This window comes from Erpetoichthys calabaricus, chromosome 4 (genome assembly GCF_900747795.2).
Source record: "Erpetoichthys calabaricus chromosome 4, fErpCal1.3, whole genome shotgun sequence".
Classification (NCBI taxonomy): Eukaryota; Metazoa; Chordata; class Cladistia; order Polypteriformes; family Polypteridae; genus Erpetoichthys; species Erpetoichthys calabaricus.
Genome location: NC_041397.2, coordinates 160280073 through 160298945, shown reverse-complemented (window position 1 = coordinate 160298945; position 18873 = coordinate 160280073). Strand labels below are relative to the sequence as shown.

Genomic DNA, 18873 nt, shown 5'->3' with positions numbered 1-18873 from the left:
GCAATCCATTGGTTCGTTGGTTCAGGTTGTGGACAGATGACCAACCTCTCCACACTTGAAACAGCAGGGACGACCGAAATGTTTGTCCCTTTGATGGACGGCAGGCTCAGGAGCTCGTCGAGAGGGCTCAGGGGCTGCCCCACGTGCCTGTTGGGTATGGCGAGAGGACCGTTCCGATTGCCCTGATTTGCAAGCCGCCCAGTGATGTTCAGCGACCTTGATCAAGGTGTCCATATTTTCAAAATTTTGTTTCCGGATTTGCTGGGCGATGTTTTCAGGGAGGGCATGAACAAAGGTCTCACGCGCTAATAGCTCGGCTATCTTGTGGCAGTTGTTAATGTCGGGCTGTAGCCAATGACACACCTTTTTACTCTATCCCTCGAATGCCTGTGTTCTTAAAGGTCGTTAGGGATCAAACTGCCACTCCCTCCATTCTCTCGCCTGCTGAGATGCCGTAGCGTTTGAACACCTCTGTTTTTAAAACGTCATAGTTTGCGGCCTGCTTCTCAGTTAAATCGTAGTAGGCTCTCTGCGCTATCCCCTTCAGGTAGGGGGCCAGTAGGTACAACCGACCTCGGCCATGCGTTCCGCTTAGCAGTTCGCTTAAATACCAAAAAATAAGACTCTATCTTCCTCAGTCAAGTAAGTTAACTGTGTCAGTAATGACCGAGCGGCCTCCGTCCATACCGCGGCTGCAGCGTGAGCCTCGGATTCGGCTAACTGGGTCCGAGTTTCGCCCATCTGCACCTTTTAAGGTACGCAGTTTGGCCATAATGGTGGAAAGTACAGTGTTCAGATCTTGTTCTTCAGTCATCTTCGAACAAAAATATCCTGCCAGCTACGCCAATTGTGGAATATGAAGAAAAAAGAAGCTCCACAAAAAACGAAGTTTGGACAAAGTACATGAAACAAAATGGCGTTTCTATACAGCATGGGAATGAAAACAGGAAGTGGTTGGCAGGAAATGACGTCAAATTTAGGGGCCGGAACAAACTTCATTCTGAACGGAACCGGAAGTGAAGTCGTCCATAGTGGCTGGAAGTGAAGTGTTGGTGGCCATTTTGGAACCCAGAAATGGAAGGGTTTATTTTTCCTTGGTTTTCCTATTAAGAGATTCAGGTAAGTACGTAAGTAAGTATATATATATAATATAGTGTGTGTGTGTATATATACCCTTGCCAGTACCTCAGTTTCCCGCAGGGCTCCATGGGAGATGGAGTTCTCCACAGCCCTGTTGAGTTCTGGGGTGCTGCATGGGTCCCTGAGGTGGCCCAGACAACTATACAGCCCTGCCCGGAAGTGCAATTAGAAACAGGTGATCAAGCACCTAGAGCACTTCCGGGCGGGCTATAAAAAAGGCCATCATCCACCACTCAGGAGCCAGAATCTGGAGGAAGAGGACGAGGTTGCCTGGGAGGAGTGGTGGTGCCAGAGGAAGCGTGTTTGTGTTTGGAGTTGTGTTTTTGGGACTGTGTTGTGGCTGGGGGGTTCACGGGGAAGACGTGCCCTCCACCTGAAGAAAAATAAGTCTCTGTGTTTTTTACAAGTGCCTCTGTGTCAGTCTGTGCCGGGTTGGGCGCTATATAGCGCCTTTATCACAATATATACATGTGTGTTTTTATATACAGTAATCCCTCGCTATATCACGCTTTGACTTTCGCGGCTTCACTCTATCGCAGATTTTATATGTAAGCATATTTAAATATATGCGGATTTCTGCAGACAATGGGTCTTTTCATTTCTGGTACATGCTTCCTCAGTTGGTTTGCCCAGTTGATTTCATACAAGGGACGCAATTGGCAGATGGCTGAGAAGCTACCAAACCAGAGCGCATATTACATATTAAATAAAACTCCTCAAATATATTGTGAGCACGGGGGCTGTTCGCACCCCTAGAGGATACGGCTGCTCCTCAAAAAACGCTGAAAGATTACCTTCACATTGCTGCCATCCTTGCTGGGCTTACATGTGGCTGCTTTGTCAAGCGATATGCTTCCCGCACTGTGCTTCGCATACTTAAAAGATCAAACAGCACGTATTGATTTTTGATTGTTTATTTTTCTCTCTCTCTCTCTTGCTCTGACATTCTCTGCTCCTGACAGAGGGGGTGTGAGCAGGGGGGCTGTTCGCACCCCTAGAGGATATGGACGCTCATCTAAAAATGCTGAAAGATTACCTTCACGTTGCTCCCTTCTGTGCAGCTGCTTTGTCAAGCGACATGCTTCCCACACGGTGCTTCGCATACTTAAAAGCTCGAAGGGCACGTATTGATTTTTGATTGTTTGTTTGTTTGTTTTTCTCTGTCTCTCTCTCTCTCTCTCTCTCTCTCTGACATTCTCTGCTCCTGATGGGAGGGGGTGTGAGCAGAGGGGCTGTTCGCACACTGGCCTAGAGGATACGGACGCTCCTCTAAAAAATGCTGAAAGACTACTTTTACATTGTACATCCTTGCAGCTGCTTTGTGCGGCGGTGCTTCGCATACTTAAAAGCCAAACAGCCCTATTGATTTTTGTTTGCTTTTTTCTCTCTCTCTCTGACATTCTCTGCTCCTGACGCGCACTCCTTTGAAGAGGAAGATATGTTTGCATTCTTTTAATTGTGAGACGGAACTGTCATCTCTGTCTTGTCATGGAGCACAGTTTAAACTTTTGAAAAAGAGACAAATGTTTGTTTGCAGTGTTTGAATAAAATTCCTGTCTCTCTACAACCTCCTGTGTTTGTGCAAATCTGTGACCCAAGCATGACAAGATAAAAATAACCATATAAACATATGGTTTCTACTTTGCGGATTTTCACCTTTCGCGGGGTGTTCTGGAACGCAACCCCTGCGATCGAGGAGGGATTACTATGTGTGTGTATATATAATATATATATGTGTGTGTGTTTATGTATTTGTATATATACATAGCTTGGAAGTTCAACCCTATAGGGGCCCGTGGTCACCGCCAGAGGGTGCCCCAATGCCATTATGGAGCCCTGGTCCTCAGCACTTCCTCCACACCTGGAAGTGCTGGGGGGAAGAAGACCAGGGACACCCGGAGTGCTTCCGGGTGCACAGCCTGTACTTCCAAAAGCACATGAAGAGAGGCAGCACATTGGAAAGGCTTGAACTTTGGGGGAGTTTTGGGGTTGTGTGTGCACCTTGTAAATAGTATATTGTATGATAAATGTGTTGTGGGTGTTTATACGATGTCAGACTGTCTGTGTCCGGGCCAGCCTCCACAATGGCATCCCAGATGGAACTCTCCGCCTGTTCCAAGGCGGGGACCCGTCATAAATAATTTTGTGGATGGCCCGGCCCTCCTTACTTAATCACTGCATTTTTTTTTTTTTTATTTCCTACTAATCCCAATTTTTGGTATGTACCTCTTCTACAATATATGCAAAATGGTTTTTAAACCTTTTCCATTACTCCTCAACTGTCTCCACACTTTATTTTTATCCCAGTTTTTCAATTTTAAACTTTGCCAAATCTGTTCAGAACTTGCCTCCCTAAAGTTAAACTCACTGTTTTAGTGTTTGAACACAATGCTATGTGTTTTTGAAAAGATGCAATCATCTCTACATCCAGAATTCAGTCCCGGTTATTACATAATACTAAGTTTAATCAGACTTCCCCCTGCGTTGGTGCTTTAACATACGGTGTTAAAAAACAGTTACTGATTATTCTAAAAACTTATACTCATGTACTCTGCTTGATTAGCCCAGTTAATATTTGGGTAGTTAATCGTCCCCATGATTATAATATATCCTTGTAAACTTGTCCTTTTAGTATTATTAACAGTAGAATCCCTGAAGCCTATTTAAAAAGTTGTAATCCTGGGCCACCTTAAATTCCTTCACACTTCTCCATCAGCGTCTTTTTCAAATGCGTACATTAGCGCAAGCAGCCTGCTATCCCATCCCCCCAATGATGCAGCTGAAGTCTCTTTATCTGGGTGTGAGATGCCTGGAGTTGTATAGGGTAAATCTATCGTTATTTGGAATACATACATTTCATGTGTGTTCCGTGTCTACAATGATCTGGGTGAATGTAGGATGACAGGAAATGCGAGGCAAGAAATGCTGAACACGTACTTAAAAGAGAAACTTTTTCCATGTTTTACTAATAATGATGTGAAGTGTATAATGTGTGAAGACTTTAGTCCAAATATCAAATACATACTCAATTGTGGCTCGTCATCCAACTGAAGAAAACTTGCATTTAAATTCTATTTTACATTAACTATAAAACCACTTCCTCCTTTTCTGTCTAATTTTCCAAATAAATGTGTAACCTCTGTTCTCATTCCCAGCTTTTTTTATTTAGCTTGTTTTTAATCCACAACTAACCTCTATGCCTCCCAAGTACATTGGTGCCCCTCTGGTTCAAATTGTTCTGACAAAGGCAATGACAACTGGATGCACCCCTGCTCCTGGAAAGAGCCTATACACCGTTCCAGGGAGGTCTCCCACCTGTGTACCCAGAAGGCAACACACTGTGCAAAACTCTGTCACTGGAGCAAACCTGCACTTCAATCTCCCTAATCACCAACCACTAGCCCGACCCCCCCAAAAGCCCTGTCGAGGCTCCTCATGCCTGCTTTCCACGTAAAAGTTTTCAGAGACACCATCCAGCTGAAAGAACTTTGATGCCCTCATACATTGTTCACTCTTTGCCTTGTGCCTGTGTCTGACTGTGACCCACCTATCTGTACCTTTCTGGTCTGCACTTTCCACCCAAACTTGGGGGTTCACACTCTCTCCATAACTGACACTGGAGTCCGGACTGCAAATTGTCCCTCACAACACAGGCCAGCAAATTCCTTCTGCAGTTCAGCAACCCTGAGCTCAAGAATCAGCTGGCATCTTCTGCAGAGGTAGCTCTTAAGGAGGACTTGTAACAGTTGTCATGTGTGTTTGGTGTTATTGTCTGGTTGTACCTTTTTATCAACACAGTAAAGAATCTAAATAGTTATTTGAAACTTATGAATTACCTGGAGAGGAGCCCCTGACATAGAGGGCAAATATATGCTGAAAGGGGAGGGGTTGACCATACAGTTGCAGTCACAAATATTCAGCCCCCCAAAGATTGTAAGTACCAATGAAAGATTATTTTTAATGAGCTAGACTTTGCTTTGGATGACTGTCAGTTGTTGTTATATGTAAAATCTGTTCTATGGACTGATAAAACTAAATTGGAATGGGTTGGACACATGGACCAGTGGTATGTGTAACATGAGAAAGCCAGGCTTATGACCAAAAGAATACCATCCCCACAGACAAGCATGGTGGTGGGTAATTGATATTGTGAGGATGTTTTTCTTCTGTAGGAATTGGCAATCTTGATCGTGTACCTGGCATCATGGATTCCCATTTTAAACAGGAACGTGATGCCTTCTGTTAAGAAATTGAATCTTGGTGATCAATGGACATTCTACCAAGACAATAATCCCAAGCACACCTCCAAGTTAACCAAAGCTTGGTTGAGAAATAGATCCTGCAATGTCCTGGAGTGGCCTTCTCAGTTCCCAGATTTAAATCTCTTTGAAAATCTTTGGTGGGTTCTAAAGAAGGCTGTTGCAGCATGGAAGCCATCAAACATCAATGAGCTACAGGTATTTGCACGTAAAGAATGTGCAAAGATTCCAAAAGAGAGGTGTAAGAATCTTGTCAGCACTTAACCAAAAATGGATATTGGAAGTTATAAAAGCTAAAGGATGCTCCACAAAGTACTGAAACTGGGGAGTTGAATAATGGTGCACAATCACATTTATGAAGAGTTTGATTTGAACTCAAATTTAAGTCAATTTATGTTCTCAAAATAACTGCGATATTGTGCCAAAATTTTTCTTGTTTAATGAGGCTTTTTTGTTATTTTTTTCCATTAACCTTGATTCATATCACTATAATGTCTTTTGCGGTGAGGGGCCGAATACTTCTGATTGCAGCTGTGCAGTAGCAATAGGTGGGAGAGAAGACAGGCAAGGAACAGCACCAAAGAGAAAGTGGTGGATATTATGGGGAAAACCTAAGCTGCCTACAGGAGGAGTCAGGTGAACCTGTATTCATTCATGGAAGTAAAGAGGACTGGACAACATAGAGGGTCATTTTAGCTTTTTATGGGGAATGTGGGAAAGGACCTGACATGCCTGTGTGAGGAGGTTCTGTGGGATATATGCTTGTGAGGAGGTGGTTTGGGATAGATGTTTCCCAATATTAAGGTATGGCTCCGCGTAACCCTTGCAATAACAGACATTATATATAAAGTATTTTTACTGTTGAACCTTCAAATGACCATTCTTCACTCTTAGATCTTCATGATAATTGTTATGTATATTCATGTTTTGTTAGTGGAGTTTCTTTTATTGTAATCCATCAGTGGGGGGTGGGGTGTGCTGCAGCATGGGATTGTGTAAATAGCTAATTTATTTGTTTACAAAATAAGTAAATAATTAATGTTAGTCACTTGCACCCCAGATCATTTATTCATTACTTTTATTTATTTATATGTTCATTTTGTTTTTGCTACCTCTTTAGGGATTGCTAGCGCATATTATAATCGTGCCATTCCTGCATAGGAAGAGGGTCCCCAAGGAATGATACAGACTGACTCATCCAAGTCATTTTTTCAAAAAGTACAACATTCAACAGGAATTGCATTGCGCTGGTGTCATTTTAAAATAAGATTAAAGGCTTGCAGGTCTTTAACGTTTTAACTTGATGATTCATTTCATTGGTGCAATGGTAGTGCTGCTGCTTCATAGCAAGGAGATCATAGGTTCAACTCCCAGGTCTGCCTGCATGGAGTTTGCAAAGCACTTTGAATATTGAGAAAAGCACAATGTAAATGTAAAGGATTATTATTATTACTTTGACAACTGGATCCACTCCTGCTCCTGGCAAGAGCCTTCCCACCCTTCCAAGGAGGTCTTCCACCTCTGCACCCAGAAAGCAACACACTGTGAGAGACTCTGTGCCTCTGTCTCTTTGTGACATACCATTTTCAGATTAAAAAAAGTAGCTCCACTTAGTTATTAACATTAACATTCTCATCTTTGTGTTGTTTTTACATTGCTAAGTTTTGTGTGCTGTGTGAAGATTACTCAACCAGTCTATAAAATGAATTAAACAAGACTACAAATTCTGGTTTCCTTTTATTGATATTATTCTTTCAAGATAAGAAAACAATAATAAAATTTTGAGATTTCTTTTGTGGAATAATGTTTTAAAGTGTAAAATATCTTTAAATTGAACTTGAGTTTACTGCTTATGGTTTAGTGTATAACACTTGTACCTGTTATATTTATAATTCCATCTATAGAGACCTGAGATCAAGGTCTCCTATTGTCATTCATATCAAGGGCATCCGATGCAAAACAATTCATGAGATTAAGATTTATGAAACTACATAAATCATTGTAATATTTAATAATTACAATTTAATAAGAAGAAAAGGTGTTTATTTAAGGCTAATTAGTTTTAGCTAATCAACTAAAGTGTGTTTCTGCTTGTTTATCTATATTTGTCCTGATAGGGAAATTATTCAGCAAATTGAAATGAAAGAACAGGTTTAAGTGATGTGTGGCAGGCATCTTGTAAGATTCTAAATTTCTTAACAGGCTGAAAAGATACATAGATTGAATTTCCTTTTCATTAATATCCAACTTTTTAAAACATAAATTTGACAAACAAGAGAAGACCACTCAGTCCATCAAGCCTGTTTGTTTAGCTGTTATAGCTTTCGTGTCTAGTAGCATCTCTTCTCACAGTTTTTCTGTAAAGGTGGTAGTAGAATATACCACAAATATTGTTGTAGCTTTAATATTCTGTTTTTTTCTTTTTTTCAGTCAGTTGCCAAGGCAAAATAGCAGATGTGAATGACAAGGCTTTTTTTTTTCTTCTTTAGAAAGTTCTTTTCTCGTTGGGTGGTTCTTTTCTGTACTATGCTGACCGCTTCAAGATCTACAGTGCATTTTGTGCAAGTCATACCAAAGTTCCCAAGGTTCTTGTAAAAGGTATTTTTCTTCGTTAACATAGATTGTTCATTTTTAAAGTAGTATATGACAAGTGTTTTGATATGCACATAACACATGTATCTATTATGGGAAGATAATTCAGCAATAAATACAGTAAGTCTATAGATTCTTTTGCTTTCATTTTCATTATTATTTGAATGGTACTTTCAGTTAATATCAGATTGTGCTGTTGTGTCATTTTAAAATAAGACTAAAGGCTTGCAGGTCTTTAACATTTTAACTTGATGATTCATTTCGTTGGTGCAATGGTAGTGCTCCTGCTTCACAGCAATGATATCATAGGTTCAACTCCCAGGTCTGCCTGCATGGAGTTTGCAAAGCACTTTAAATATTGAGAAAAGCACTATATAAATGTAAAGGATTATTATTATTACTTTGACAACTGGATCCACTCCTGCTCCTGGCAAGAGCCTATCCACCCTTTCAAGGAGGTCTTCCACCTCTGCACTCAGAAAGCAACACACTGTGAGAGACAGTGTCTCTCTTTGTGACATACCATTTTGAGATTTAAAAAGTAGCTCCACTTAGTTATTAACATTAACATTCTCGTCTTTGTGTTGTTTTTACATTGCTAAGCTTTGTGTGCTGTGTGAAGATTACTCAACCAGTCTATAAAATAAAGAATTAAACAAGATTACAAATTCTTGTTTACTTTTGCAAGGAAAAAAAGCTAATTTTTTTTTTGTCTACTTCATGCTATTTTTTGTGTTCACATTTGCTTTTTTCTTTCAATTAATAGCCAAAACAGATCCAGATTTTAAGGCCTTTCTTGATGCTCAAAATCCCAAACGGCAGCATTCTGCAACACTGGAGTCTTACCTGATCAAACCTATACAACGAATACTGAAATACCCTCTTCTGCTGAAAGAATTGTATTCCTTAACAGATCCTGAAAGTGAAGAGCATTACCACCTTGATGGTAAGACAACTAAAATAACTGAGTTTAATGATAAACAGCAGTAAGATCCCTTTTTAAAAGGTAAATGCGGATGTGACTGGGCAGGAGTGCCTGCATCTCTTTGGTATAGATTTAACGTGCTTGTATTTTTTGTTCTTTTTTCATTGCCATAATTTAGGATTACATGGCATTTGGACACTCACACTGCACATTTCTGAATATCTGATATTTTTTGTAATGCATTTGTTTAGGGCCATCTGTTCACATTCCATTTGTTTTCATCAAAGAAATTGGCAGACTACCTCAATTTTTTTATTCTTAGAGACTGAGAAGGCTTAAATAATGGAGCAGTCTATGCTTTTATTCTTTTTTTTTTTTTTTTTTAACAAACTCTCTGCAGTTTGCTGTCATCAACAGAAGGCAGGCAAAAAGAACTACATTCCCACTGATCATACCCACCTGATCTTTTTCATCTTCAGTTTTCAGTTTGTCTTTCAGTGTGTTACCATGGAAAATGTTAAAGAATGTCTAGTGTTTTTGTCCTGACAATGCTTCAAGCAGGGAATTGTAGAGGTTAACAGCCTTTGTGTCAAGGGTTTCTGAGTTTTTTTTTATATATATAAAGTTTGCCCAGGTTCTGTCATTCCTTTGCCTTTCTCAGGATTGTCAATTTCTGAATGAAAAGTGGAAAAAAGATCCTAAAAAAGAAACGAAACACAATTAACCTGTTTAATTTACCTTTCCACATTTAAGAGTCCAATCTCCCAATATCCTAAAGTATATTTGATATTACAGCTTTTTAGTCTTGGTTTTAACCACATTATGCTTATGTAAGCCCCTTTAGATATACAGTGCTTTGCAAGAGTATTCATCGTCTGTTGTTTTTAATTTCTAATTGTAAATTGAAAATACAAATTTCATTTGGATTTTATGTAATGCACTTAATGATACAGTCCAAATTGTTGAAGTGGAATGAAAATAAAATGCCATGTACAGTATGTATGTATTTTTGTGTGTGTTTGTGTGTGTATGTGTTTATATATAATTAATAAATATATTGTCACGCCTGGGTCACAGAATTGCACAGAAACACAGGAGATTGTAGAGACAGGAACTTTATTCAAACACTTCAAATAAACATGTCTCTTTCAGAAGTAAAACAAGCTCAGTATGCAGTTAGTTCTCAATTTAAAGAATAGAGAGAGAAACAAAGCAATCAGCCAAAAAGGACAAGTGCTGTTCAGGCTTTTAAGTATGCAAAGCATATCATGCGACAGAGCAGCTGCAAGTAAGGGAGCAATGAGAAAGTAGTCTATCAGCGTTTTTAAGAGGGGTTTTTTGGAGGAGCGTCTGTGTCTTCTAGGGGTGTGTTCAAGCCCCTTCTCACAATATATATAAAAATATGTTACCGGCAATGTGTGAAAAGCAGGCATTGTATAGAATGCCTAGGCAATATATAGAATGCTGAAAATTGGACATTAAAGTATGAAACGATTAATATTTCAAACATTTCCTAAGCATTCTATGCAATGCCAAAAGACACACCGGCAAAGTATAAAATACTCCCAGTAATGACATTTCTAATGTCATGTGACTTTCGAGATACAACTAAGACACTAAGGGTAATGCTGAAGGAGCTGCAAAGATCCATAGCCGAGATGAGAGGTACATGCCATAGAGTGGGGCTTTATGGATTAGTACACAGAAAAAAGGCCATATCATAAAAAAAAAAAAAAGAAAACATGCTTGGTATTTACATAACATGGTAGGAGGTTCTCTAGTCAGATGAGTCTAAAACTGAACTTTTTGGTGATGTATGGTGCAAACCCAGCACTTCCCATCAACCCCAGAAGACCATTCCCACAGTGAAGCATGGTAGTGGCAGCATCATGCAGTGGGGATGTTTTACATTGGCAGGGACAGGAAAGATGGAAGGTGCAAAATACGTGGCAATATTTGAGGAAAACCAGTTTCAGTCTGCCAGAGGTTTGGGAAGGTTCACCTTCCAGCAGTATTATAACCCTAAATGTACTGCTAAAGCTATACTGGAGTGGTTTAAAGGGAAACATATTTAAATGTCTTGGAATGGCATAGTCAAAGCCCATACCTCAATCTAATTCTGTGGCATGAAGATTTCTGTACACCAACACAACCGATCTAACTTGAAGGAGAATGGTTTGCCTTGAGGAATGGGCAAAACTCACAGTGGCTGAATGTACTAAGCAAACAGACATTTACCCAAGAGACTGGCAGCTGTAATTGCAGCAAATGGTGGCTGTACAATGTATTGACTTTGGGGGAGAATACCTAAGCACACTTATGATTTCTGTGTTTTTTATGGTCTTGATTATTGTTTGTGTCACAATCAGAAATATTTTGCACCTTCAAGGAGGTAGGTGTGTTATGTAAATCAAATGGTGCTAAATCCACTCTCCCACATCCCCCATCCAAACACTGATGGGGACGAATACTTCCACAAGATACTGTGATATTTATCGGTGTTACACTTTCATCATTAGAATTGCAAATATTATTCCAAAAGCATTCTTACAATTAAGTTTTACAACCTCGGCATTACTGTATAATATGTATGTGTGTAAATATATATATATATATATATAATATATATACTTGTATGATTTTGAAAAGATTAAGTGGACATTATACAAGTATTATACTACTTTTCATTAATAGTTTTACTATCCTGCTAATTTGTTGAAACTATAATGCATATCCCACATACTATATATTACATTATGTTAAGCAGGTACTGTATACAGTATATATTTGCACGATTGTATTGAGGATTACTTGTGTTCTGTTCTGTGTATTATATTGTATTTACCCACTTTTCATTTTTTTGACATCCACTGCACGCACAACCTACCTGGAAAGATTTCTCTCTTTGAACTGCCTTTCCCAAGGTTTCTCCCATTTTTTTTTCCTTACAAGGGTTTTTTGGGAGTTTTTCCTTGTCGTCTTAGAGAGTCAAGGCTTGGAGACTGTCAAAAGACAGGGCCTGTTAAAGTCCATTGTGGAACTTTTTGTGTAATTTTGAACTATATAGAAATAAATTGTATATAACATCTGTAAACAAGTTTTTCTGAATAGTGGAAGATGAATTAAAATCATCTAACATTCCCATCAGTATGTTTCACTATGATAGAACATCATAGTGCACATGCACTCTGTCACAGAGAGCTGTGAAAGTATAACCAATAATGGGGGGGGGGGGGGGGGGGGGAATAAAGATAAAGCAAACCATTAATGATGCTGGTATCCAGACTCTCCCACATCCACCTCCATAAGAACACTCACATCCATAGGAACACACACTCCTTCGATATCAAAATTTTGCAAGTGTGTTGTTAAACTGTGCAATAGTCATTAAGGTCTGCAATCCTGTGTTGCAGCAGACCTTTCTGCACTAACCTTATAATAGGCTATGCTCTCTTAAATTGCTGCAATGAGCAGCAGTGTCCACACACACACGTCATTTCATATGAAGGTCTCTACAAGTTATGAAAAAAGTACAAGTTCTGCACATTGTGTAAAACAGATTAATAACATCACACTTTTTATTAAATGTTTTTTTAAAAAGTATGCTTTTTCCCTTTTTTTTCCCCTGGTAATTGTATGCTCCTATTAAAAAAAAACAAAAAAACTTTAAATGATAGTTTTCCTGATTGTTTACACACACATTCTGAAATTTATGCACTTGAATTGTTGCTTTGAAAAGAGACACATACACATGAATGGAGCCTATAAAAACATACTAAGTACTGTAATCAATAAACATTATTGTAAATAACTTTTCAATTCGTAACTCTGGAAATTGTACTCATGTTACATTTACTGTGTTGTGCCTGTAATATAGGAAAATTCCAGCTATTTTTGTTTCAGATCCAAAAGTAATAAAATACTAAATGTATAAACACTTGTAGGGTAATATTTATTGTGTAATACTAGAACAAAGAAAAGTTATTCTTTTTGAGCATCCTTTCTCCGAGCTGGACCAGGATAAATATTTTCGTCAATATTATAGACAATGTTGTTTTTTAGTCTTATGAGACCCTGGCAGAAGTCTTTAATTATGTTGATGCCAGACTCTTCCATGTGCTTTGGAAGATATACTTGTTGGTAAGGATTTCTACCATATACTTTGCACTACCATGCCAAGAAAATTTCCCCTGATGGTTTCAGATTGAAAACCATGGAGGAAATTGACACCTCTAACCTATTTGAGTTTTGAAATAGTCTGTTCTGGAGATTTTCAGCAAGATAGGTTAGTGAGCAGTATTGTGGGTAGTGTTATAAGGGCCAAGATAGAGGAATCCATACTGACCGGTTGCTGCATACATTCTGCCATATACCCGAAAAACCTGCACTATGGCCTACTGTCAATGATGCTTCTTTCTTATACTTTGCTTTCTATCACTGGCAAAAAAATACTCCGGGTTCTGCACCTCTCTGTTTTATATTTGCATATGAAAAGGCTGGCCTCTGACTTAGTAAGGCACAGTTTATCCAGTTGAGCGAATAGCGAACCCCCTGCAATCCAGGTTAGCAAGTGGACTTTTGATTCTACTGCAAATGGCGAGGGTATCCTGTTTCTCCGTTTCTCTATCCTTGCTGTCGCCTCACTAAACTCAGATAGGACGCTTTAGACTTGCTGTGTAGACATTCTTTTTTCAATAATCCAATCAAGTGTTAATAAACTATAATCTGTCCCCTTAGTTTTAAACATGTAATTGTCTTCGGTGATACATTGTACGTCAATAAGTTCTTACACTGTGTGAAAAGGCGCTATATAGGCACCCAACACGACACTGATGGATATGAAGGCACACGTAAAAATAAAAAAAAATTTCTTTTCTTCAGCTGGGGGTACATCTTCTGATTGGTGCTTAAATGAATAAATATTTGACTATGGCCACCTCAAGGACTGTGTGGTTGAAGAGCGGGTGGAGTTCATTATTACAAATCCCAGGGCTTTCCATGAAAATGCATGTAACTTAATTATTTATGCCTAGAGTCTTGTATAGGTTTTATAAACTCATGACCTATAATTTTATGTGTGTTTATAATTTAGTTGACATTGCCTTTGTTTAAATGATATTTTTGTTTTGCATATGTTGTAATAGTTCATTAATCTTTATTCTAGAGTAAAATCTCATGTACAGCTATATGAAAAGCTTTAAAAAATGATGTACTTTTATGCCTTCTTGGTATCCATTACTACCTGAAAAAAAATCAAACACATTGATCAGATTGAGCTGTTGTTTAAAAACAAAATTATTTTTATGAATGCAGCTAGGCAGTTTTTAGTTTCTTTTTTAATCTACCAGTGTGAATACATTATGAACTAAAAAAGGACATTGCAAGACAGAATTTATGACAGGACTTAAGTCAGTACTGCAGAACAACCCATGGTTAAATTATAAATTAGAAAAGTAGTAAGAAATCTAGTCCCAGACGGGTATCTATATTCGTGATCTCCAGAGATCAGTGTTTGACCTCCAGCTACGTAGGAGAAGATATACTAATATCTAAAAGCCCTGTGCCAGCTGGAATGATATATATGGTGCTGTTGCTTCTATTTTGAGAGACCCTTATCTAGGCCAGCACATCACAATGAAAACTAAGAAGGATAAAAACCTAAGTATGCCACATTTAATTCCTTGTGTTACCAGCTCAAATTAGATTTCTTGTACCCTGCCAAAGTCCAGGTAAAATTAAAGAGTAGCGGCCATTTAAAACACAGCTGATAGCTTAATGTTGGGACAACGAGCTTGAGTTCATGGGTGTTGTGGTCCCTTATTGGGAAAAGTGCAGTTATTGTACTGCTAGCATCGCAATAGGGGAAATGAATTCTTCTTTTGACTGCTCCCGTTAGGGGTTGCCACAGTGGATATTCTTTTGCCATATCTTCCTGTCCTCTGCATCTTGCTCTGTTACACCTGCATGTCCTCTCTCACCACATCCATAAACCTTCTCTTAGGCTTTTCTCTTGCCTGGCAGCTCTATCCTTAGCATCCTTTTCCTAATATACCCAGCATCTGTCCTCCGCATATGTTCAAACCAACGCAATCTTGCCTCTCTCCAAACTGTCCATCCTGAGATGACCCTCTAATGCACTTGGTCCTAATCATATCCATCCTCGCCACACCCAATGGAAAACTTAGCATCTTTAACTCTGCTACCTCCACCTCTGTCTCCTATTTTTTTGGTCAGTGCCACCGTCTCCAACCCATATAACATAGCTGGTCTCACTACCGTTCTGTACACCTTACCTTTCACTCTTGCTGATACCTGTCTGTCACAAATTACTCCTGACACACTTCTCCATCCGTTCCACCCTGTCTGCACCCATTTTTTTCACCTCTCTTCCATAATCCCCATTTCTCTGTACTGTTGATCCCCAACATTTAAACTCATCCACCTTTGCCAACTCTACTCCCTGCACCTCACCATTCCACTGACCTACCTCTCATTTACACACATGTATTCTGTCTTGTTCCTACTAACCTTCATTCCTCTCCTCTCTTGAACATATCCTCAACCTGCTCCTTACTCTCGCTACAGATCACAATGTCATCAGCAAACCTCGTAGTCCATGGGGACGGACTCCTGTCTAATCTTGTCTGTCAACCTGTCCATCACCATTGCAAATTAACAAAGGGCTCAGAGCCGATCCCTGATGTAATCCCACCTCCACGTTCAATGCATCTGTCACTCCTACTGCAGGCCACTGTCACACTTCCGTTATAGATCTCCTGTACGACTCTTATATACTTCTCTGCCACTCCTGACTTTCTAATGCAGTACCACAACTCATCTCTGGGCACCCTGTCATATGATTTCTCCAGGTCCACAAAGATGCAATACAACTCTTTCTGAGATCTCTATACTTCTCCATCAAAATCCTCAGAGCAAACATTGCATCTGTGCTACTCTTTCCTGGCATGAAACCATACTGCTGCTCACTAATCATCACCTCTCTTCATAGCCTAGCTTCCACTAGTCTTTCCCATATCTTCATGCTGTAGCTAATCAATTTTATTCTCCTGTAGTTACTACAACTCTGCACACACCCCTTATTCTTAAAAATCAGTACCAGTGCACTTCTTCTCCACTCCTCAAGCATCCTCTCACTTTCCAAGATTCCATTAAACTGGTTAAAAACTCCACTGCCATCTCTCCTAAACACCTCCAAGCTTCCACAGATATGTCAACTGGACTGATGGCCTTTCAGTTCCTCATCCTCTTCATAGCTGCCCTTAATTCCTCCTTGCTAATCCGTTGATTCACTGATTCACTATCACCATATCATCCAACCTTTTCTCTCTCTCTCTCTCTCTCACATTCTCTTCATTCATCAGCCTCTCAAAGTACTTTCCATCTGCTCAACATACCCTCCTCGCTTGTGAGTATGTTTCCATCTTTATCCTTCATCACTGTAACTTGCTGCACATCTTTCCCAGCCTGGTCCCTCTGTCTAGCCAATCGGTACAGGTCTTTTTCTCCCTCCTTAGTGTCCAGACTCTAATACAACTCCTCATACTCCCTTTCTTTAACCTTCGCCACTACTCTCATCACTTTATGCCTTGTTTCCTTGTACTCTTGTCTACTTTCTTCATCTTGCTGTCACCCTTACTACTTCTACTGTAGTTGCCCAGCTGACTGGTAACTCTTCACTGCCACCCAGTGCTCGTCTTACCTCCTCCCTGAACTCAACCTTGCAGTCTTCTTTTTCAACTTCCACCATTTGATCCTTGGCTCTGCCATCATTATCCTCCTCTTCTTAGTCTCCATCGTCATCCTACAGACCACCATCCTATGCTGCCTAACTACAATTTCCCCTGCCACCACTTTGCAGTCTTTAATCTCTTTCAGATTGACCATCCTGCATAGGATATAATCTACCTGTGTGTATTTTCCTCCACTCTTGTATGTCACCATATGTTCCTTCCTCTACTTAAAATATGTATTCACCACAGCCATGTCCATCCTTTTCGCAAAATCCACTATCATCTGACCTTCATTCTTCTCCTTGACACCATACCTACTCATTGTCTCCTCTGTTCCCTTCACCAACATTTCCATTGAAATCCACTCCAATCACCATTCTCTGTCCCTTGGGTACACTGTCCATCACTTAATCCAACTCATTCCAGGAATCTTCTTTCTCTTCCATCGCACACCCAACTTACGGGACATGCACTAACAACATTCATCATCACACCTTCAATTTCCAGCTTCACAATCAGCACTCTGTCTGACAGTAGGAATAGCAATAGGGGAAATGAATAGGCCCTCATATTAAAGAACTTCACTCAGGATGTAATTACTGAAAACGGCAAGCTGTTTTTGATATTAATTCATTTGAAGAAATGCAAGATAAACATGAAACTAAAAAAACATTTCTAGCAAAAAAGGGCAACAAAAAATTACTTTGGCTATTTAGTTTACTTGCAAAAGTATGAAAAGCAGATTATCTCAATATCCATAACATGCTTTAATTGGGAAGTATAGAAAAATTAAGGCATGTTCTCACTGTATGTGATTTATGTCTTCTGTATACTATATTTAGTTCAAGCAAAACTAACTTTATTCACATGCTTCCAAAGCCTGCAGTTAATTAAAATGCAGCTACAGGGATCTTTACCAGGGCTGGAAAATCTGAAAATACAACAAATGTTATGTCTCTAACATTGACTTCAGGTTTATTTAAGGATTTTCTAATATAAAGTTTTAAGTGACTTTGGCCCCTTTGCACTTGACAGGACCTAAGGTGTGTATCCTTGTCTTCTACAAATCCCAAGGATAAATAAAACTGATGTACAACGTAGTGTTTACCTACAGGGGCCCCAAACAGTGGTATGATTTGCCTGAGAGTGTAAGGGATGTCCTATTTTTCTTTTCCACATTAAGCCAGTGTTTCTGTCCATGAAATAAGATGTTGCACGATTGACAGTTAGCTGTAGGCTTTAATAGTAACAGATGCAGCAACAAGCCATCTTATTTTAATATGATTGTACTCTTGTACAGTTATGAGCCTCCATAAATGCCTTATGGGAAAGGGAACATTTAGTTGAACTCTGGCAGTACTATTTAAAAGGAGTGTATTTGACTGTCAACTGAATATAATCTTTGTTAGCTGGAACTTATGCTAAATAGATTCTTTTGAACAAAGATATTTTTTTGTGGTGTTGTGTGTTAAACTTAATGTTTTTGTGTTTGCCAATATTGTATAATTGAGATTTATAAAACTCATAAGCCTTCAATATTGAATAGTATTACATGAATGAAATGGATTGAATGTTGAGTATTTAAATGTAGCTATACTTTTTGCTAAGACAGAGATGAGTTTTTATAAAATCAAGCTTGGTGGCTTTCAGAGCACACAGCGTGCTTTTACAGAGTTAGAGATGCACTTAACAGAGAAGCAACAGGTTATAATGCATGAATCTTTTTCTGAATTACCAGAAAATCCTTTTTCTGCACTCACCTTGCACTCGGCGATTTCCCTAATCTACAGCGTCTTTAGGATTAATGCAATTTCCTTAAACTTTGACTGTTCAGAGTTTGCCTATTGGCATTTTAATTTTTAATGTAGACTGCACAGAAAGTGCAGTTAGGGTTGAGCATTTCTGGCCTATCCATTCTTTATACCACTTAGGTGATGGTAACATAGAAGACTGTACAGTATTCTGTGTGATGTATGGTTGTTTCTGTCGGAAAAGTGCCTGCAATTTCCTTTTGACATTTCAACTCCTTAGTCCGACAATGAAGGCTGCAACTGCCTTTCGTCTGGTTCCAGTTTTAGGGTCTTCATGGGCTATAACATTCTTCATTATGTTCTTATCATTTTGATGGACTGTGCCATGCAGTTTACAGTGAGTAACTTAAACTGAACATACCTCTCATTGCATATTAGGTCTCCAACAGAACACC

General features: G+C 39.2%; 1 protein-coding gene across 7 annotated transcripts in view; it reads left to right on the top strand.

Moving 5' to 3' along the window:
* The window catches only part of LOC114641433 (TIAM Rac1 associated GEF 1), a 471138-nt gene that overhangs the window by 420299 nt on the left and 31966 nt on the right, over window positions 1-18873 (top strand). For all 7 annotated transcript variants that reach the window (XM_051925737.1, XM_051925739.1, XM_051925738.1 and 4 more), the window contains 2 exons: window positions 7889-7997; window positions 8758-8937. In XM_051925737.1, the coding sequence (XP_051781697.1) occupies window positions 7889-7997; window positions 8758-8937 (289 nt within the window). The remainder of the gene's footprint in view (window positions 1-7888; window positions 7998-8757; window positions 8938-18873) is intronic.